Here is a 20,326-nt window from a genome sequence, read left to right on the forward strand (position 1 = left end):
TTGAATTAAAAATACCACATTTTTTCTTTCTGTGTATGCGACTTAAAATTGCGATAACGGCAAAAATGGTTCAAGTCATTTACTCTATATCAAATGTAAAATACATTTTTATGCACTCATTTTAATATCTAGCAAAACAATTTAATTGAAAGAGTAGCAGTAATTTAATACATTCGCTGCATCAGGTTTGCATTAATGTGTTATATTTCACAAGTACAAGCAAATTTGTTTTCCATTTTGATGCCTAGAATTTGTAAGTTAGAACTAACGAGCATACAGTTTCAAATGTGCCTTTGTTCAGTCTGCTTCTGATTGTGAGTTCTATTGGACGTTAAAAGAAAAGTTTTATTGATTATTGAATTTTTAAATAAATCAACTGTTTAAAATTGTGAAAAAAGTGAATGAAAAACTTTTAAAGAATGGCGACTCATGAAAACGGTGAATTAGATCTGTCAGGTAAATAACGAAGCATAAACTTGATAGTCTTTTCCATCATTGATCACCAAAAATATGTGCAAAAATATAGACAAATGTTAATTATCTCATCTTTTTCAATCCAAATTTATGCATTACTTGATATTTAGAAAATATTTTTTTCAAATTTTAGGCGAGGTTCTAAAAACATTAAGTGACATATGTATGAAGGATGTACATTCTGATGTGACACTCATTGTTGAAAGCACAAAAATACCAGCTCATAAAACCATTTTATCAGCCCGAAGTCCGTACTTTCAAACTTTATTCAATGGTGATTTTACAGAAGCATCCAAGGACGAGATCGAATTAAAAGTTCCATTCGATGCATTCAAAGAGATTTTGAAGTACATTTATGTTGGACGTTTATCACTTATCAACTTGGAAACTGAGCTAATCATAGATATGTGTAAATTGGCGGAAATGTATAACTTTGATGCACTAAACATGGCAATGTCAAAGTATGTGTTAGACAACATATCGATAAACGATTGTATTTCAACTCTAAACACAGCTTGTTTATACTCAATGGATAAATTACAAACTGAATGCTTGAAATTTATGGACTGTAATTCCATCGAATTACTGAAACATGAAGCATTCAAGACATTATCTGAAACTTCCCTGTGTATTTTATTGAAGCGGGATACATTTTATGCACCGGAAATTGAGATTTTCCAAGCGATCCAGAGTTGGTTGATACATAATCCAGATGCTGACGCAAAAGTAAGCGTAGAAATCATTTTATAAGTTTTACCTTTTAGTAAATCAACCGTAATTCATAGGAAGCATTTTCATTAGTACGTTTGTCATTGATGACTTCGGAAGATCTACTGAGTACAGTTTTGGCAAGCAATATTTTGGAAAAATCTCTACTTTTAAATGTGATGAAGGATTCCAGAAGCGCGGTACCACGCATTCCATGTATGTAACGATTATTTGAATAAAATTTTTGTTAATGCGGTGACATATTGTAAGCTTTATTATTCAAACATTAGATATGAGAGAAAATTCTGAAAGAGACCTTGCTACTTTAAATATAGCAACAGCTAAAAATGGTGCAAAAGTTATTTGCGGTGAAAATCCAGAAGCTTTATTAAATGGAAATTTCACGAATTATGACTTTGATTGTGGTAAATTCTTTCATTTTGATCAAAACACATTAATTATAGTGCATATTGAATAAATAACATTTGTTCAACATATATTTTAGGTAGCACATATCATGTAATTAACCCGACCATATTTGCAAGTCCATACGAATATGCAAGAAAATTTAGTCGTCATATAATTGTGGATCTTGGAAATGTCAATGTCATTAATTTCATGCGAATTTTATTATTCGACAAAGACACCCGCATGTACTCATATAGGGTTGATACATCTATCGATGGTGTTCAATATAATCCACTGATTGATTACAAAGAAAATTATTGTCGATCCTGGCGAAGTTTGTATTTTTCACCGCAACCCGTTCAATTCATAAGGTTAGTTGGAAATTACGCTATTGGCACTACACACTCGCGAGAAGGTTATACGGAGGGGTTTTTTGCTGATGGAGAGGGTGGATGGGAAGAATTTGGAATTGAATCTTACAATTCGTTTGATTTGGTTGAGTTACAAGCAATGTACCTTCCAAAATATAACGTTGAATTGATTGACGGGTTTATGAAACCTAAATTCAACGTTGCAAAATTTAGATTTGATTTTGGAATCACAGTTATTGAGGGTGGTGGCGGCAATAATATGTTAAATGACAATCTCGAAGATTTTACCTGTCACATAAAAAATTGTGGCTGCATTATGTTGCTATTTAATCAACCATATCAAATTGACTCGATTCGGATGCTACTTGGAAATGACAAAAACAATTATAACAAGTATTCATTCTTCATTGAAACTTCCATTGATAAAGAAAATTGGGAAATGGCGATTGATAAACGAAGTGAGAGTCTTTCAGGGTGGCAAATGTTCCAGTTCGAACCACGTCCAGCTTCATTTATTAAAATAACTGGAACTCAAAATGAAAATGTATGTAATTTTGATTATTTTGATTATAAATTAGAATTATACCACTCAGGCCGACTCATTGACCTAATATGTGATATAATAGAGTTTTAAAAATAATTTAATTTTTTTCAGGACTTTATTTGTACCTAGGGGATAACCATGAATTGCAGATCGAATAATTTATAATAATAAACGCTATTTCTCTCTATTTTTCACTAATTCTGCTAGTATTTCTACTAGTTTGTTCTAATACTGCTAGTTTTTGCTAATTTTTCTAGTACGTCAAAAATATTGCATACGTCAGATTGACTGCATGATCGGATAACCGAAATGTGTTTACATAAATGTTTCAAGTTGACACTTTCAACGTGTATATTTGAAGCAGGCATGTAATCTATTTATATTTATTGAAGTTTCAGTCCTTTGAATATTGAAATTATTATCTACATTACAACATCAGTGCTATCAAATCAAGTTTCGGGCTGTATATATTTTATTAAAATAATTTTTAAGTGTTTTTTTCTCTTGATTACACTCCACTTGCTTTGTGCTTCCAAGCCTGCTTCATTCATTTTATATTTTTCAATTGAATTAAAATTATTTAAATTCAAAATTGATTGATAAAATACTAAAACAGAAAAATTGAATATCGTGTGAGTGAGAATTATTGTTTGTCAAGTTTTACGTTTACAGAGACGTATACGTTTTCAGTAAGAAATCTGTCATCAAATCTACATTTCCGATTGCAATTCGTAAATTGTAGTTAATACAGATGGAACGTGCTTGGTTAAGTGCCATTGAATATATTTTTATTTAAAAATGGGAAAAAGCGTATTTAACTACATATTTTGATACATTTTAGTTCAACACTATTCAATTCGTTTGTTTTGTGAATTTTATTTTAATTAATTATTGCAATAAATTCAAGAATAAATTCTTACTAAAGTATATACGTGTACAGTGCTAATTCTGCTATTTATTGCTAATTTCTCTATTTTCTTCATGTAAATTTCCCTATTTTTTTGCTAATGTGCTAATTCTAATTCGCATGGATATCCCCTAGATTTGTACCTATTTCGAGTGTCCATGCGATCCAAACGTACCAATTATCATGTTAAAGACGTCAAGTTTTCAAACAAAAAACTGAAAATCTGTCAAATAAGTTTATGAAAAAAAAAAAAACTTTATATTTTGGATTTCAATTACAAAATACTTCCACACATAAAATTATACACAACACCCAATGACAAAATATTTTACTGAGAAATTTTCAAATTCACTTTTATCTTACAATTAGTATATAGCTTGTTAAAAAATGATTGAATGACTCATAATAAAAGACAAACAAATCAAAACTTTTTATTTTTTAGTTTATTTTGGTGATCAAACCAGATTTTTTTGAAAAAATTTAAATTTCTAAATTTCTACCACAAAATGATTCAAAGCAAAAATACAATGTCATGAATTCCAAGCATCTAATGCAAGCTATAATGAAAAAAATGCCACCAACAAGAAGACATACAAAAAGAATATCAAGCATAATTTCATAAGGGGGTGGTACAGGAAAATCTTACAAGAGACATAAAATATCCTACCATTAGAAAAAACGAAGTGCAAAAACCGACTCTATTCGATCTAAATTTTAAATAGTAAATTTTTGTCGGAGAAGCTTTTTGGGGAGGAGGAAGGACGCTTTGGACCCCCGCTCAGACGGAATGATGTTAATAGACCAACACATTTTTATGCATTCTTTTCAATTTGCAGAAAAAATGCAAATCTCTCAATAAGCAGTAATTTAATCAAGTCAATGCATGTATACCATGCAATGTGCATTAGTTCGCAATAGAAATTTGTTATGACTAAGACATGCAAATAAATCTGCTATTGACAATGCCAGTCATTTAAATTCAATTCAAGTTCAAATTCATCAATTTGAGTTCAAAAACCTGCAAATGTAGCGAAAAATATGAAAGAAAATCGCGTACACGTCAAACAAAGTAACACCATATCTGTATTGACGTGCAATAATTGTTTGAGATTGTGATGTGATTAGGAAGTGTAAATTCCATAATGATAGGAAACGACATCGCAACGAGTAAATGCGAGTGTTATTGAACGCTACACTATAATAAAGTAATCATTTCTATAATTAATTGAGAAAAAACAACGTCAACCATGTACTAACACTGCGATTACAATAAATTGATAAAAATAAAGCCGTAATATGCAATCACCTTTTTTGAAATTTAATCATTTTCATCGAAATCATTCGGTGCTAATAAAAAAATGTTAATTAAGATTTATATTATTGAAAAATTCAAAATACTGACCGTGCTGGAATCTGAAGTCATTGATAAATGTTGCTGTACCACCATAAGAAACTATGTATGCATAACAGAGACATTTAGCTGGTAAAAAGCATTTATTTATGAATGAAATTAAAAGAGTGGAAGCGGCAATATAATTGCAAGAAAATAAAAAAAAACTCATTGACAATGCTAAAGAAATTAATGGGAGACATTCATCTCGTAGCGGTAATCTCTGTCATCAATTAAGCATTTAAAACATTTCAAAGCCGTTCGTTCGTGTTATTTCCATCTCTTCTTAATTTGAATAAATCGATACGATTAACTTTCTATTAATGCTTCGTTTTTATACGATTTATTCGATTTTCAATTCAATCTGGCTTCGCTTTGCTTGCACAACAAAGTTGTGTAGCACTGTTCAACTGTAATCACAAGTTTAATCGCTTGCATTGCACAAGTTTGACGTCAAAGCGTTATTAAAGTCCGTTCATAACTCAATGCGATGTGAAATGTGGTTGCAAAAATCATTGAAAACGAAATACGCATTTTTCGAGTCAATTTTCACATTAATTTCAAGTAAAATCAAAGGTATGGAAAAAAGTCGATAATAAATTATATTCCAAAAGGCATTTTTCACGTCTTTGGTGTGTTTGAAGTGTTTTTGTGCCTGGTTAATGGCACGAATAGGTCAACCTTATCAAAATCCATGCCATTCATCAACATGTAAATGGAATTTCATTGAGAGTTGATTTCCATTTCGAAAGAATTCTTTAAAGGGTTTCTTATTCTGAAAAATGCCATTCAAATTGACCGAGGAACCATTTAACCATTTCAAACCCTCATCATATTTCCAAAGTGTCAAATACGGAGCAAAAAATTCAAATGTCACCGACCGTGAAACCGTTCTTTTTACCGAATCCTTTTGAAATGATGTTCTCTTTGGTACTTATGGTACGGAGTGCACATCAATGGAAAAAAAAAACAACACAAATGAACAAATTGAACAATTCAAATCATAAGCGGCGAAAAAGGTAGTCATAAACATTAAAATGTGTAAATCAAAAAGGTTGTTTTACTTCATTTATTTCGATTGTCTTTATTTTAAAGCGCATTCAATGGGCCAGTGAATTTCCGTGAGAATTAAACACACCAATCTATTGACAATGTATATTTACTGAATGGAATAAATATATAAAAGCATAAATTACTGCATTCAAAGAGTGTCCATACAGTTTGAAGTGGATTATTTTATTTTATTTCGCTGACTATCCAGACATATATATATTTATAACATTTTACAAAAGCGCCACATTTTATTCGAAATGGTTTTAAGCGTTGATCCTTGAAAAGATAATAATAAAATCAAAATCATAACAATTTAATTGCAATTTTCAGTTTGAAATATGATATTGCTAATGGACAGATCACGCCATCAATTTGTGATCGAATCGGTTCGATTCAGGTATTCGTGCTGCATTAAAATCTTTGTATGTGAAAGTCGAATGTGAGCCGAAACCGATGGCAAAAAAAGGGCCCAATTTTATGTTATCAATGGAAGTTTTTATTATATGGACTTGAGTTTTATATACTAGATATAAAAATAAATTATCTAAATGTCGTGAATTATGAGTGGTAAAGCAAGTGAAACGAAAATCGAACGAACGGCAGCCGTTCGAATAACAACAACAACAAAAAATCGTTTGCCATAAATTTTCTAATCGCAAAAATAAATTTTCGGCTGGTGAATAAAGCGAGAATGAGATAGAGACAGAGAATGAATAAAGGCGCATAAATAATTTTTTATTGGTGCCTTTTATGGATTTTATATCGGTGAATGCAATCATTAAATGTGAGTTTTTATTTTCATTTGGCCCATTTGTATTCATAATTCATTGTTTAGTTGCTCTCTATTTCACATTCTCTCTTACTCTCTCTCTCTCTCACTCTCTCTCTCACTCTCAGTCGTTGCTTCACAAATCGCTATACGCCATCAGTGTCTCTTTCACTACCCACACCATAGTTCGGTGTGCCATTTGTTATCGATAACAGTTTAACAGGAGCGCATAAAATGTTGTCGCTTTTGATATGTTTTCTCTCTCTGCTCTCCGTTATTCAGCCAAATCGTCTATAACCTCTACATATTGGACCATTGTGCATTGGGGGTGGTGAAAATAATTCAAAAATTATTGTTTGGCAATTCACTTTTTACGAGCGACAACAGTAAATCAACGACATTGTCAAACGATCATGAAAGATTGTGAATTATTATTATATCGTGTAATGTACGGGTGTTTGGTGTATGTAACCAGAGAGAATCTGTTATCCATTGACATTGTACATAAAATGAAATTTACACTCTCAATATTCGCATAAAATTGCGTTGGCATTTTCCGGCATTTTTGTGATATCAAATGACTGTATTTATGAGTTATTGTTTTGTCGAACCTACTCTCTTTTTTTCGCTCTTCATTCGTTTTTGGTTCAGCAAAATTTGATAAAAGATTAACAGCAAACAAACGGAATGGTGGGGAAGAATAAAAACAACAGACATGCGTTTATAATAAAATTTATAAAATTTGATTAGAGCCGACAGTTTTCTTTTTTCGTTTTGCTTCTTTGCTTCCTCACTACGCAAGTCACATGCATATGATTCACCGTCGTTGGTTGCGTGCATTTTTTACATGAAATATCAAATATCATTTTTTCGATTAAGTCATGTTTTATGTTGATGTTGTTTATATTTTGTGTATGTGTGTGACGTCAGGCAGTTAAGTTCGTTTTTATGGGTTTTGTGTGCCTTACGGCAATGTATATAACCCTTATTATTGGCAAAGATCAAATTTTACCGTTTATTCAACCCGATTAAATTGCACAAACACACCAACTGAAATACAATACTCGACAAAAATAGGAAACAAAATTGTTTTCATTTTTGCTGCACTTTAACATGACTTACACTGCGGGAAATCGGCTAATGTCATTCAATCGAAATGGAACTGTTGAATTTTAAGTTTGCCAATATTTTCATGACGATAAAATATGCGTTGCCCAAATAATACAGAAAATTAGATCATAAAATTCGATGGCAAACGCATTGCCTCATATTTTTTTTTATATGTTTTATTAAATTTATTCGATTTTCGTTTTTTTTATATCGTCGTTCAGAACTCCAAATGAAAGTTGATTTATTAAAATGTACGTGCATTGATGTTCATCCCTTTTAAACGGTATATATTTCATTGGTACAAGCGTAAAATTCACTAAACGTTGTCGATTTCGTTTTGTCATGCGGCACCTTCTTTCTCTCTTTCCACTTCTTTTCATCATTCGTTTTGCAGCATTGTTACTACTGTTCGACGATTGCAAATGTAAGAGAGTACACGGATGGTCGATTGTAGCAAATATGGTTATGCGATATTATTGCTGGCATGTGAGCAGTCTCTGTGTTTTTATCCCTTACGTTTGTGCATTATTCCATTGTGCAACATAGTGATAAATTGATGAACGTCGACATTAAATACGCCCCATGGCACTACTATTATATTTTATTTCAATGTTTGTATAAAATTTTCTTTTTTTCTTCGACTGTAGTTCCTTTATTTAGATGGCGAAAGAGCACAAGCGAGAGAGCAAAAAAAAATATGCATTGTATATAGTGTTCGTGAACGTGCTCAACTGTTCATAGAGACACAACGTTGAATTATTGAGTCATTTGTTTTCTTTAGGATGTGAGTGAACTGAATGTCGATAGATTTTTTATAGGGTGCAAATTTTTTTTCTCTATTATTTTTTTTCAAGGATAAATAATTGATTTTGCGTAAAAATAAATACACGCAATGCCAAACAAAAGGAGAATAACGGATACGCACAATTGTAATAATGACACAAACCGTATACATGTTCAGTTTTAATGACTCTTTTAATATTATGTCATTTTTGTGTCTCTTTCCCCAGCCAGTTTGTTATGCTCTTATTTTCAAATGCCTTGTTTCTACTCATTTTTTACCCGAACTCAACCATTTTTTTGTCGTATAAATTCCGAGCACATTTTTTTCACGTCTTTAATGTGAACGAAAATTTATAGTTCGAAGGATATTTACATGAAAATTCACTATGTGTGTAGAGTGTAATTTATGATTATGTGCACTTTTGGTATTTTGAGTTTTCGGGCAGAGCGCAGCTGAATTAATATGCGATTTGTGCTCACATAACGACCAAAACTTCGGTTTTTTTTTTTTTGAAAGACTAAAGTAAACGCCTGCAGCACATATACACTCCAAACATTTAATGGAACACAAGCATAAATTTCAGTCATCCCTTTCATGCTGGCAATGCGTGTGTTGAAATGCTGACTTGGATTGTTGCTTTGAAAAATGGTCCGGATTTGAATGGCAATGATTATAATCATACAGTTTGTTAGCATTGTGCCATCGTCGAAATTACGTGGTTGTTATTAGTATTTCATTTGACAAGTAAAAATTGTATTCGAGTAAAAGCCAAAAAAAAGGATGTGATTTGTCACTAAATCATTGCCATTGTAAACGTTTGTTACATCAAAATCTGTTCGAAACTAATTCGTTATGGAAATTTATTAGGTCGTTTGATCTCTTGTGCATGTTTTGACGAAAAGACACACTATGTGTTTCATGAGACAGACAGACATACACACAGCACATGCACAAGATTAATGGACCAATTTATTACGTCCATTTTTCCATTCGATTTTAATGTGTTCTCTGCTCTTTTCTCCTTCTTCGACAGCGAGACAAAAAAAGGTGCCATGTTAAATTGTACGTTTGCTTAACCAATTTATTCCATTTCGAAAATTAATTTTTCACCCCCTAGAAATCTGTTGCTGTCAGAATGTCGAAAATTAATGGCGAAAAAAAAAATGTGTATGCGTAAAATTTACAGCATAAAATCTGTCGAAAATGCTGAAAATGTCCTAAAACCCCAGAGAGTAAAACCGAATGCAAGATCAAAGGTTTTTACATGCCAGCCCAGAATATGTCGCCTCTGGAAATTCAATTTCAACAAGTTCATAAACAAAAGTCAGCACGTCGTTTCGTCGGTATTCTCTCATTCTCTCTCCGCCGCACTCGTTTTTACCGTTTTATGTAATTTACAGAGAAATGCATGGCCGAGTGTAAATGATGTGTAAATTTTATTTTGATAAAACCAAAATACACACATTTCAGACAAGAGTTCCATTTGATCTGTTTGATGTGTAATGTGTATAAAATGAGTGAATCGGATATGAATTGATATTTACATTCAATAACGTACCGTTGGCAATATGGCAATTCCGTCTTTTTCTCGCATTTACTCGATTACTCAATATACAGAGAAAAAAACAAAAGAAAGGACACGCACAATCTGCGCATTTTTCTATTCTCTCTCGTGTTCCTTCTTCATTTTGCCTGCAAACCATCGACTGGTTCTGATTCGAAAAGCGAAATAATATTTCTGTCAAAATCAGAACCGGCGGCGATCAATTTAAATTGTTTGATGTTTTGTTTTACATACATTTTTGCATATGAACAAACATAAAATCAGATTTTCGCAACCGTTTTTACAGGCGTCAGTAACAAAGCGCACAACTGTGAGCTCCACAAACCACGTGTTGACAACAGCATAACATATACACACATATGTATGTACGCATGCAAACAAACGATAACTCAATTTACATGAATGTCAAAAATGTTCGTTTTTTTAAATTCTGTTTGTGATAAAGTTGAAATGTGAAATGTAAAACAAATCGAAAACTGTTTGCAAAAATTTCTCGAACAAGCATTTTAATACCTATATGCAACGTTAACAGTGTTGAAATACACATACCCGGTATTAAATTTATGCAACTCGAAATGAAACAGAAAATCGAGAAATTCGATTGAAAATAAAGCAATAAATCACAAGAAGAAAGATGAAAGAGATTGTGACTATATGATTGAATTTTGCAAATGTGCTTACGGCAAAAAATTGTTTGATTGACATATAGAAAACTGGGCGTTCGCTTCGAAACTCTTTTTCAACAGGAAAAATCTAATAACGCCTAACGTTATTGTTATTTTTTTTAAAGCCAGTTCCATGAAGTTTTACACTGACGAGATTAAGTGTAATTAACATAGAACAAATGCGAACTATATACAACTTTATTTAATTAATTCTGAAATGAGAGTCTTCTTTTTGAAATGATTCTCTTTATTTCTCATAAAACGAAATTTTTAAAAAAGCTCACACACTTACAGTAGATTTGTTTTTAAAATTAATATTAAGAATGTAAATTCTTGTGAAATTTAAAATATAAAATACAAAAAGAGACATTATAATTATGCTAAAAATATAAATCTTCTAAAAACAAAGCTATAAAATTGAGCAGAGTGGTAGTTTCTTATTCATACTTAGATTAAATTCAAAAACAAATTTGTCAAATGAATAATTTTATATACTCTTCTAGTTTTAATATTATCAATATTCGATTTATGTTGATAGAATTCCATTATACCACAACATGTATTTTGAGAGATAAACTTGATTCACGTTATATTTATTTTTTTCTAAATCTAATAATTTTCATTAAAAAATATATAAAAAAAATTGATGTTTTTCTGAATTAATAAATGCAAGTAAATAACTATTTCGATCAAATATTGTCATTATCCGAATCATCGTCAATTTCTCTCATTACAAAATGATGTTGATTTGGTTCGTATTGATTGTCTTCATCAATTGTTCCTTGATGAATATAACAAAAACCAAGCATTGCATCATCAAAGCTGTTATTGCAATAAATATCAATCCATTCCTTGTGTTTCGATAATACTCTTTTAGCTACAGCCAATTTTCCACCAAGCATTTTAATTTGTATGCTTGTTTTATTTATTCGACTTTGAACAATATTCGAAATGGTTTGAAATTCTTTTCGATCAACTTTAGCTTCCGGTTGCATTATAATCTGTAAATGTTCCATTTTCTTAGCATAAGATAGAATTTTTTTCAATGAAGATACGTCAGCTTTCATTGAACACTGATACAGTGAGAATGTTTTGAGCTCTGGTAAATGCTTGGCCAACTGGACTAAATGTTTTTCGTTTAAATCCAACCCCAAAACCGAATAAAAAATTATTTCATTTATTTCATTCATTTGGCAAATACTATCGATTGTTTTCGTATTTATTTTCGTATCTCTCAGGCTCAAATATTGAAGGTTGAGTTTATTGAATGCAAACAACTCAATTAACGGTGATGCATCCTGATAATTGAAGCCCATTTGAAAATTGGTCAAATTATTTAAATTGGCCAAATGTAAAACATCTTCTTGAAACTGTAGCATCTGTGAGCCTTTATATTCTATGTCCAAAGACAGGTCGACTAAATTTGATAAATTTTCTCCAACAAACTGACAAAATCCAATTAAGGAAGTGCATCCTGTGAAAACGCTTAGCTTTTTCAATGTTGTGCGATTTGCTGTGATCAGGTTATACAACACCTCTTTTTCAATCTCACTGTCGCCCCAATTTAAACGTAAATCAGTGAGTCCAGAGAAATTTAAAACTAAACTTTTATCAAAATCGTCATCGAATTTACAGGAAAAAAACGAAAGTTTTTCCAATTTTGAAGAAAATATGAGCAATTTCTGAAATAAATCGTTAGTCATGGGAATACCTTGAATAACAAGCTCTTTCAAATTAGATTCATTGTCACGAATGCAGTAACGCAAAACCAAATCGAGAATTCTTTTATCAAGTATATAACCGACAGATTGGATTAACCGACCGAAATTGCGTAGAACCTTGTCTATTAATTTTTCCATATCAGAATCAGACACTTCATCATAATAGATGTGGCCATTCACATTTCTCCGCTTCAATTTCAGTCCCATCAAATCTACGCTCCTAAATTTTGTGATAAATGCTTTTTGTGCCACATTTTGGAACCGAACACACACTTCAGCTGCATTGGCGAGATCGGATAATTCTAATCGCAAAAACACTTCTTGTAAGCAATCATCGTTTAGAATTCGAAGAATACGTTGGAAATCTGGTTGAAGCCATTCGTCAGCCGGTCTAACTTTGAGAGTAATGTTTCCAATGCGATGACGTGATTGCAAGACCATTTTAGCACTCTTTTCCGAGCCAAATTGCACGAATCCATAGTATGCCTGATTCATTTTATTCCATTGAACAGAATCAATATTACCAAATTTTTCGAAATAAGTTCGAATTTGATCACTTGTCTACGATTAAATTAAATAGAAAATTAATCACAAAATATTATAAAAATGAAAGAAGTGAAGACAAAAAAATACTTACTATCGATTCGGTGGATATGATGTGCAAGCTGCGAATTGAAAGGTATTGATTCTCACGTCTTTTTTCTAAAACCATTTTAAGGAAACTTTCCATTTGTCGGCGATTTGCAGCATCCATTTTTTCTACTTTTATGAATTTGGTTAGCAAAAATGATTATTCAATGACTCAGATAAAACAGTTGAATATCCTCGAATGCGATTCACTTGGGGCAATAAACGGTTTATGAAATAAAACTCTAATTTGCTTTGTTATACACAAAAATACAAAAATTGTTGAAAACTTTCCACAAATTAGACGGGAAATTAAATTTTTATAACTCTGTGCGTTTTGTTCAAGCGACTGTACTCAACTAAAGACAATATATTTCTTGTCTTGATGTATTTCTCAAAACTTTATCTCTTTCGAAGCCAATTTTGACCTGCTCTTTAAACTATTGATGAATATATCTGGCATTATGTTGCAGTAAAATATCTCTGTCATTCAATGTGTTGAGGCACAAATTGTACAATGAGCACTATTGGGTATTCGATTGGGTGGTGTGTCATTGTGAAAAAAATGTATTATAATTCAGCCTGTGATAAGATGATGTAAGAAATAAGCAATTCTGAGAATAGTCCAATTGCAATTTATGGCTTTTTTTTCTATGTTGCATATACACATATGTTTACTAGAGTGGTCCAAAAAAGTTTATGGTATGTCCCACCCGGTTTGGTGAAATACATGAAAAATTAATATGATTGCCGTTTTTTTTTTCATCCAAAAGTCGCTCGCTGGTACTCGCTAGGAGTCCAACATCATCTCTAGGCAATAGATCCACACTACATATTTTTACAACGGAAAAGGATATTTTTTTTAATTTTAAAAGTGCTCGAAATTCGTTATGGAATGGACAAAACCGGATTGGACATTTCGATACCATAAACTTTTTTAGACCACTCTAATATTTACCCACCATTCAAGAAGATTCTTAGAAATCGTCGTTAAAATCTCCATATATCAATCATCAAGGATCGCATATTGTATAGATAAGATAAAAAAAATGACACGAAGAACCTACATTGTTGATTGTTATTTGATATTATTTCAAAAATTAAAAATATATAATTTGTAAACATATGTCTCTTCAGTTGAAAAACTTAAGATTTGTATGAAAATACAAAATAATAAATTTTTCTTCATTCCAATTGCTTTCTCAAAAGAATGGTACGCAAAATCGTCTTTAGTTTTATGGAAGATTTGAATTTGTGAATCTTTAGATTTCTGACTATTTGATAGAAAATAAAAGAATAGGTCACATTGGAAAAAAGTAAAATATGAAAGAGATTGAAAATGTATGATTGAATTTTGTAATAATATATGTGTATAATACCGGTCGTGCGACGTATGGAAGTCTTTTTCATCAAGAAAAATCAATCAAAACTATTTGTTTACCTTTTTTGATGAAAATAATCAATTTATAGCGTTCTCAAATGTTGAAATGTTCATAGGATCAAGGGGTGCAAGATATAAGTGAAACTGTCGTCGATTATTCAAAGCGCTTTTCATTGTAATGAAAAAAGAAGAACCGAATTTCTGTAAAAGCAGAGTTTGTTGTTCCACTTCATTGTTTTTATTTTTTGCGAAAAAATAACCGAATCGTTGAAAAACACACACACACACACACCGATCGCAAACTGAATGCTGGTAAATCCAGCTCAATGACTTTGATTGCGAGACGGTTGCACTGTGCTATAAACAAGCAGCCGGGAAAATTGGTTCTGGGATTCATTTAAACGTCATTGAAATTTATCGAATACACTTACAATGTTATTTTATGTTAGGTAGAAACTATACCCGCAATGGAAGGTGCATATACGGTGGTTGTAAAATCTAAAGATACTAGAAGAAAATACGGTGCACGCCATTTTTCAATGGCCAAAGACGATGAGTTTTCGAATAAAAAACCCACAGCAAACGATGACGACAACAACAACGACCATGTGAAAGCTGTTCGACTTCGATGCGGCAGAAGAAGTTTTCGCAAAGAGAAAATAACGAAATGCTTGATTTAATCCAAATATACGATGGTGCATTTTATTGTCCTGCCACAGAAAATGGGAAAATAAAAAGCATTCTCAAACCAATTGACGCCACCACATAATACCATTTAAATCCCAAGCGTATTCTATTTTAGTGTTTCAGCAATTTTTAACGCTATACTTTGCCTCTTTGCGATCTCCTTTTCTTTTTTTTCTCTTTCTATCCACCATACTGTCTCCATTTCTATTTCACTTTCAACACATTGTTTGGCAAATGGAAAAGCGCATAACGATTACCGCAACTAAACGATGAAAATTCTGTGAACACGGTAATGCGTCCAGAGAGCGAAAGAGCGAGTTTTGTATGTATGAAAAGCATTTTACGCTGGTGAATTTCTAATCTGATTTTTATTAGGAAATATATTTCACGTGTGAATATGCAGCTGATTCACACATTTTGCAATTATTGGTGTTGAAGTAAACTGTCGTTTCGAATGCAAATCAAATTATTCTCATTTGAAGTTGCCATAAATTCCACTGAAAAATCGCCATAAATTTAACTAAAAATCAAAAACAAACATAAAAAAGCATTCCAAGAAGGAAAAATAAGAAATAAATACAAGCCATTGGCTGCCTTTTCTAGCGATTAATCACGTTTTCGTAATTTAATTGACGACAATTTAAACCAAATCCATCTTCGAATAATTGTCACACCATCAACCCAAAACATCAGAATTTAAACTGAGAGAGAAAAAAACGGAGGCTGTTACGAAAACATCATGTTTAAATTGTCAATTTGTTCGCATTAAATTCTGTAGTTTAAACAGTATAAATTATGTCACAAATATTTTCTAAAGTATGCGCATTTTTCTCTCTCCCTCTCTATCTGTCTCACTCGAAAGTTTTGCGTTTCTTTCGTCGCAGTCACTTGACAGCACTTTTGGTGTAAAGCGCAACACACAGCGTTTGAGATTGAAACGTAAGTGTTATCTAATTGTCGTCCAAAGTATCTTCTCTCCCTCTCTCTCTCTCTCTCCGTTTCACGATCATGCTCTCATTCGCATCGATGCACTCTCTTACACAATTACAATACTTGGGCTGTCGTCGCATTTTCTTTCAAAGAACATGTCGTTAAAATGGTTTTCGTACATGGAATGACATTAAAAACAACAGAAGCAATTAAATGCTCTTTTTGTATGTCGCTGAGAATGTGCATTTCGTTGGAATGTCAATCGTTTTGTGCACAGTGCTCTCCCAGTGCTTGTAACGGTCGTTCCATAGTGTGCAACAGCAATGAGACGACGGTCACAGCTGTGTTTGTTTTTATCGGCTGACGACATGAAAATATTCCGTAAAAACAGCAGCAAACTACTTGATTGAAACGACATGAATCTCAAACAACGAAAAATATGTGCGTATGTACATTTATTTGGTCTCGAATTAGCTGCTGGAATGCATGCTGTCACAAGATTTTTCATTGCTCTCCCCTCTCTATCTCTCGCTCTTTTTCACTCTACACAATATATTCTCGAGACGACAGCTTTTCAAATATTGAAATTAATAGAAAAATTAAGTGACCCCTTGGCTGGCTCATTAGTGATATTGAATTTTCGTTATATATTACTGCTGTTGCCGCTCTCTTTCTCTCTTTTCTCGTGAACGAACCCGAAAAAAGAGGAACGAGAGAAAAAAAACGTCGACTATAAATTTTATGCACGACAGAAAATTAGTTAATTTGACTCTTTCGTAACTGTTGGTTTCCAACTAAAAATGAAAATGAACTTGGAAATGAATGCCAGAAAGAGAGAAAAAGGGTCATACACACAAATGTGCATTTAGATCTGTAAAAAGAACATGAACAATTTTTAAATTTATGGCCGAACAGATTTTTTTGAGAATTTTTTTTTATTTTTCTCTCTCTCCATGAGACGCAGCACTCAATGGAATAACAATAGCGTCTATGCAATAAATTTTCATTTTGAATGCGACCATTTGGGATTTTGGTGAAGATTGCATCGAATAATAGAGAAAGGGAGAGAGTGAGAGAGTAGAAATGTTGAGCGAGAGTCATAAAATCAACAGCAACAAACTTTGACAAATATTTTTGTTTCCACTTTGCGCAAACGAAAAAAAAAATATGTTCAATTTATTACAGAATTTGAGCTGTGGTGTTGACACAATGTGTTATGTTGCCATTCTCAATCGGAAATATGAGACTGAAGTGAATGCAACAAAATTGTGCATGCAATGCCTGACAAAACACCAAATGACAACAATTCTCCAATACACACGCTATTCCCATGAGCCGATGCATAAGTTCAAAATAACTACAATTTAATTTTTGTTCCAGTAAAATTGAGAACGAAATAAAATTTCGAAAACCGAACGGAAAATGTGCTATATTTTACACGGAAAAACATAGTGTTTTTGGGTTGGCAAAATATCCGGTGGCAAACTATTCGGCGCCGCAATAAATTTTGTAATTGCCAAGTGAAATGGATCGGTGTATCCTACACTTTCTTCGTGTTCCCTGGAGAAAAGTTTCGCCGTTGAAAGCGAAAATGACGAATCAATGTTATTGGTGTTTTTTCCATTCCTTCAACGTAAATCACTTGAGAAATGAAGATGTGAAAGTGTTTGCTGATGTCACAACGAATGAAGGAGATCAATAGAAAAAAAAACGTGATAAAAATCAAATGTCTTTGAATTTGTTGCGAAAATATGTAATCAAATTTTCATATTTTATTTGCATAATCAGCTTCATGTTGTGTCAAACAAAGTCCCCGTCATTGTGTGAAACGTGAAAAGTGCCTTCATTGATTGCCGTTGAGTAGATTATTCACCCTTCACCAAACATTGTAATTCTAATTTTGAATGTTACATTTGATGCTTCGTCATCATTGTTCCGTTGATGTCTCTCCCTGCGTGTGTGACTATGATTGATTTGTTGAATATGCCAATGTGTATGATGCAAATGTGCGATGATTTTCATTTTTTTGAAGTGCATTGACGCACACAGGGTAACCGCTGTCTTTCAAACAATGTGGTGAAAATTGAAGGGTAAACACCAAACATTCAATTTAATATACTCTCATTCCGTGCCAAGCAAATATTGAATGTTCAAATCTGCTGTCAAAGAAATGTTGTAGGCTTGATCTTTCTCACTCACTCTCTCACCCAAACACACATACACACACATAGACACTAAGTAAACAGCGGTTTACTTCAATTTTCTCCTTGTTCATCATTTTTCTAAAACATATAAGTAGCTCAATATAGATGGTAATGTGAGTCGACAACATAAATGAGCTGACATGTTTTCACCCGGTGTTTGTATGTTGCAAGGGAGCCAAAACAAGGAAAACACACAACGAATAAAACAGAAACAAACACATCACCCGAACAGGAGAAATTTAAAGAAAATCGTTGAACACTTGAAAATGGCAAAAAAATTGATATGTGTGTATGTGTGTGACGGCTGACGCTTCAATATTGAATTATGTATCACGCAAACTGAATCAATTTTTTTATGTTTGCTGCGAAAAGTATTGAAAGTCGAGCGAATCGAATTTCGAACGCTGATGATGATGTGCGCTCTCCTATTTCGCATATGATTTTCCCAAATCCCAACGATATAAATTCGATATTGTACGCTAAAAGATAATAACTGTGCAGCCAATCCATGTAGCGGTTAGTACAATAGACAAAAATCAAAGAGGAGAGAGAAAGCGAAAAAAAAACAACAGCAACAAGAATATCTTCAGGCCAATTTAACTCAAATTTAAATCCTATTAAAGATCTTGTTACAAATCCTCAAACACACACACACACACACACACACATCAATGACGACTTTTGCGCACATTTTCGGCCGATTTGGCTTTCAGCAACATAGTATACCAGTGTGCGTGTGTGTCTGCTCTCGTTCTTTGTGTTCTTCATTTCATTTTCGTGTTATTATTTTGTTGCAAGGGATTAAAATTAGACAGCGATCATCCATTATGATGGATTTCAAGAACTTGATTCTTTTGTGATGATGTATGTATACGCTTCTGTGAACAAATAAAATCCACAACAATAACAACAGCAACACGAGAACACAGCACAGAACGATGGCAAATTTCCATTTTATAATTTATTTTTTCCCATTAATATTTTTCGTTCTTTTATTCTCTCGTTCTCTGTGCATTGCAATGGGCGCGCGCGTGATGACGAAATTTAAGCCAATTAAGTTAACGGGGAACAAATTGGAGAAGATAAAGTGCGTGGCAAATTCATACATTCTCGAAATCCCTTTGAGCATATTTCAGCGTCAGTCATGCATACATTGCTAACAGCATAACGAAATCCTATAACAAATATTGATCAGCTGCCATAACATCATAAAGTCACACAATTGTTGTAAATTTTACTTGATTATTATTTAACGAAAAAAAAAAAACACCCAAAATGAATATATTCGCAAATGCAACGAAGCCGAATTCACATTTACATTTTCGAATTTCCTCTTTCAAAATACTGTAGCACGAGCATTTATTCCACTCGGTGTATTCAATTTCCAACGGAACAATTTATTCAAATTAAGTTTGAAATAATGTGCCTTGTGGCGCGGTGCGCATATAAAACATTTTACGTTTCTACTAATCATGTTTGGGCCGAAAAATGATTTGCAATATCGAATGGAAATAGAATTAAAATATCCGATTTTGTGGTTGACTACATTCTCCCCGATTAGTAAACATACAATACACACGCTCACACTCACACTCAAAAACAGTCGTTTTCACGAAATGTACTCATATGCAAATGAAACTGCATCACCGTGGCAATTTAACTCTCGCTCTGCTCAAAAATCAACAGGAAATATTTATTAGTTCGTCGCGTTTTGATGCAGCCCAGACCCATTGTGTATACCATTGCAAAGCGAAAAGTGTCGATATAACTGCGTGTGTTCCTCTCTCTACCTGGAAAAACAAAATTCAATACGCAAATGAGGGATTTGTTATGACGCACAACAATGTGTGCTCTGTACTACAATTGGTGTTCTTGTTTTTTTTTTATTTATTCGGTATAAATCGTTCGCACTTTATTTGCCTAGGCGACAGTGACGCGGGTAACATATTGTTTTTTAATTTTCCATTTGTTTTGATTCGATTTTGTGATAAAGTATTATATGTATGCTGTCGATTTTCGGGAATGTTCA

At 32.7% G+C, this 20,326-nt stretch overlaps 3 protein-coding genes across 3 annotated transcripts; 2 read left to right on the forward strand and 1 right to left on the reverse strand.

Moving 5' to 3' along the window:
• Positions 1-393: 393 nt before the first annotated feature.
• Positions 394-2,058, forward strand: LOC116340546 (BTB/POZ domain-containing protein 9-like; the record flags this gene model as incomplete). The annotated part of the gene is made up of 5 exons (XM_031767098.1): positions 394-456; positions 608-1,200; positions 1,260-1,398; positions 1,473-1,607; positions 1,688-2,058. Coding segments are annotated over exons 1-5 (1,275 nt in total), but the record flags the coding sequence as incomplete, so codon positions are not given.
• Positions 2,059-2,064: 6 nt separating this feature from the next.
• LOC116341298 (BTB/POZ domain-containing protein 9-like) lies at positions 2,065-3,720 on the forward strand. Its single transcript, XM_031768265.1, has 3 exons — positions 2,065-2,505; positions 2,617-2,622; positions 3,548-3,720. The coding sequence occupies exons 1-3, from the start codon at positions 2,101-2,103 to the stop codon at positions 3,629-3,631; spliced, it is 495 nt and encodes a 164-aa protein (XP_031624125.1). The 5' UTR covers positions 2,065-2,100; the 3' UTR covers positions 3,632-3,720.
• Positions 3,721-11,436: 7,716 nt separating this feature from the next.
• LOC116340547 lies at positions 11,437-13,440 on the reverse strand. The gene is made up of 2 exons (XM_031767099.1): positions 13,106-13,440; positions 11,437-13,029 (listed from the first exon to the last, which is right to left on the reverse strand). Exons 1-2 carry the CDS (start codon positions 13,220-13,222, stop codon positions 11,437-11,439), a joined length of 1,710 nt encoding a protein of 569 aa, XP_031622959.1. The 5' UTR covers positions 13,223-13,440.
• Positions 13,441-20,326: the final 6,886 nt, after the last annotated feature.

This window comes from Contarinia nasturtii, unplaced genomic scaffold, assembly GCF_009176525.2.
Source record: "Contarinia nasturtii isolate CC-2019 unplaced genomic scaffold, AAFC_CNas_1.1 Cnas_scaffold_695, whole genome shotgun sequence".
NCBI classification, from domain to species: Eukaryota; Metazoa; Arthropoda; class Insecta; order Diptera; family Cecidomyiidae; genus Contarinia; species Contarinia nasturtii.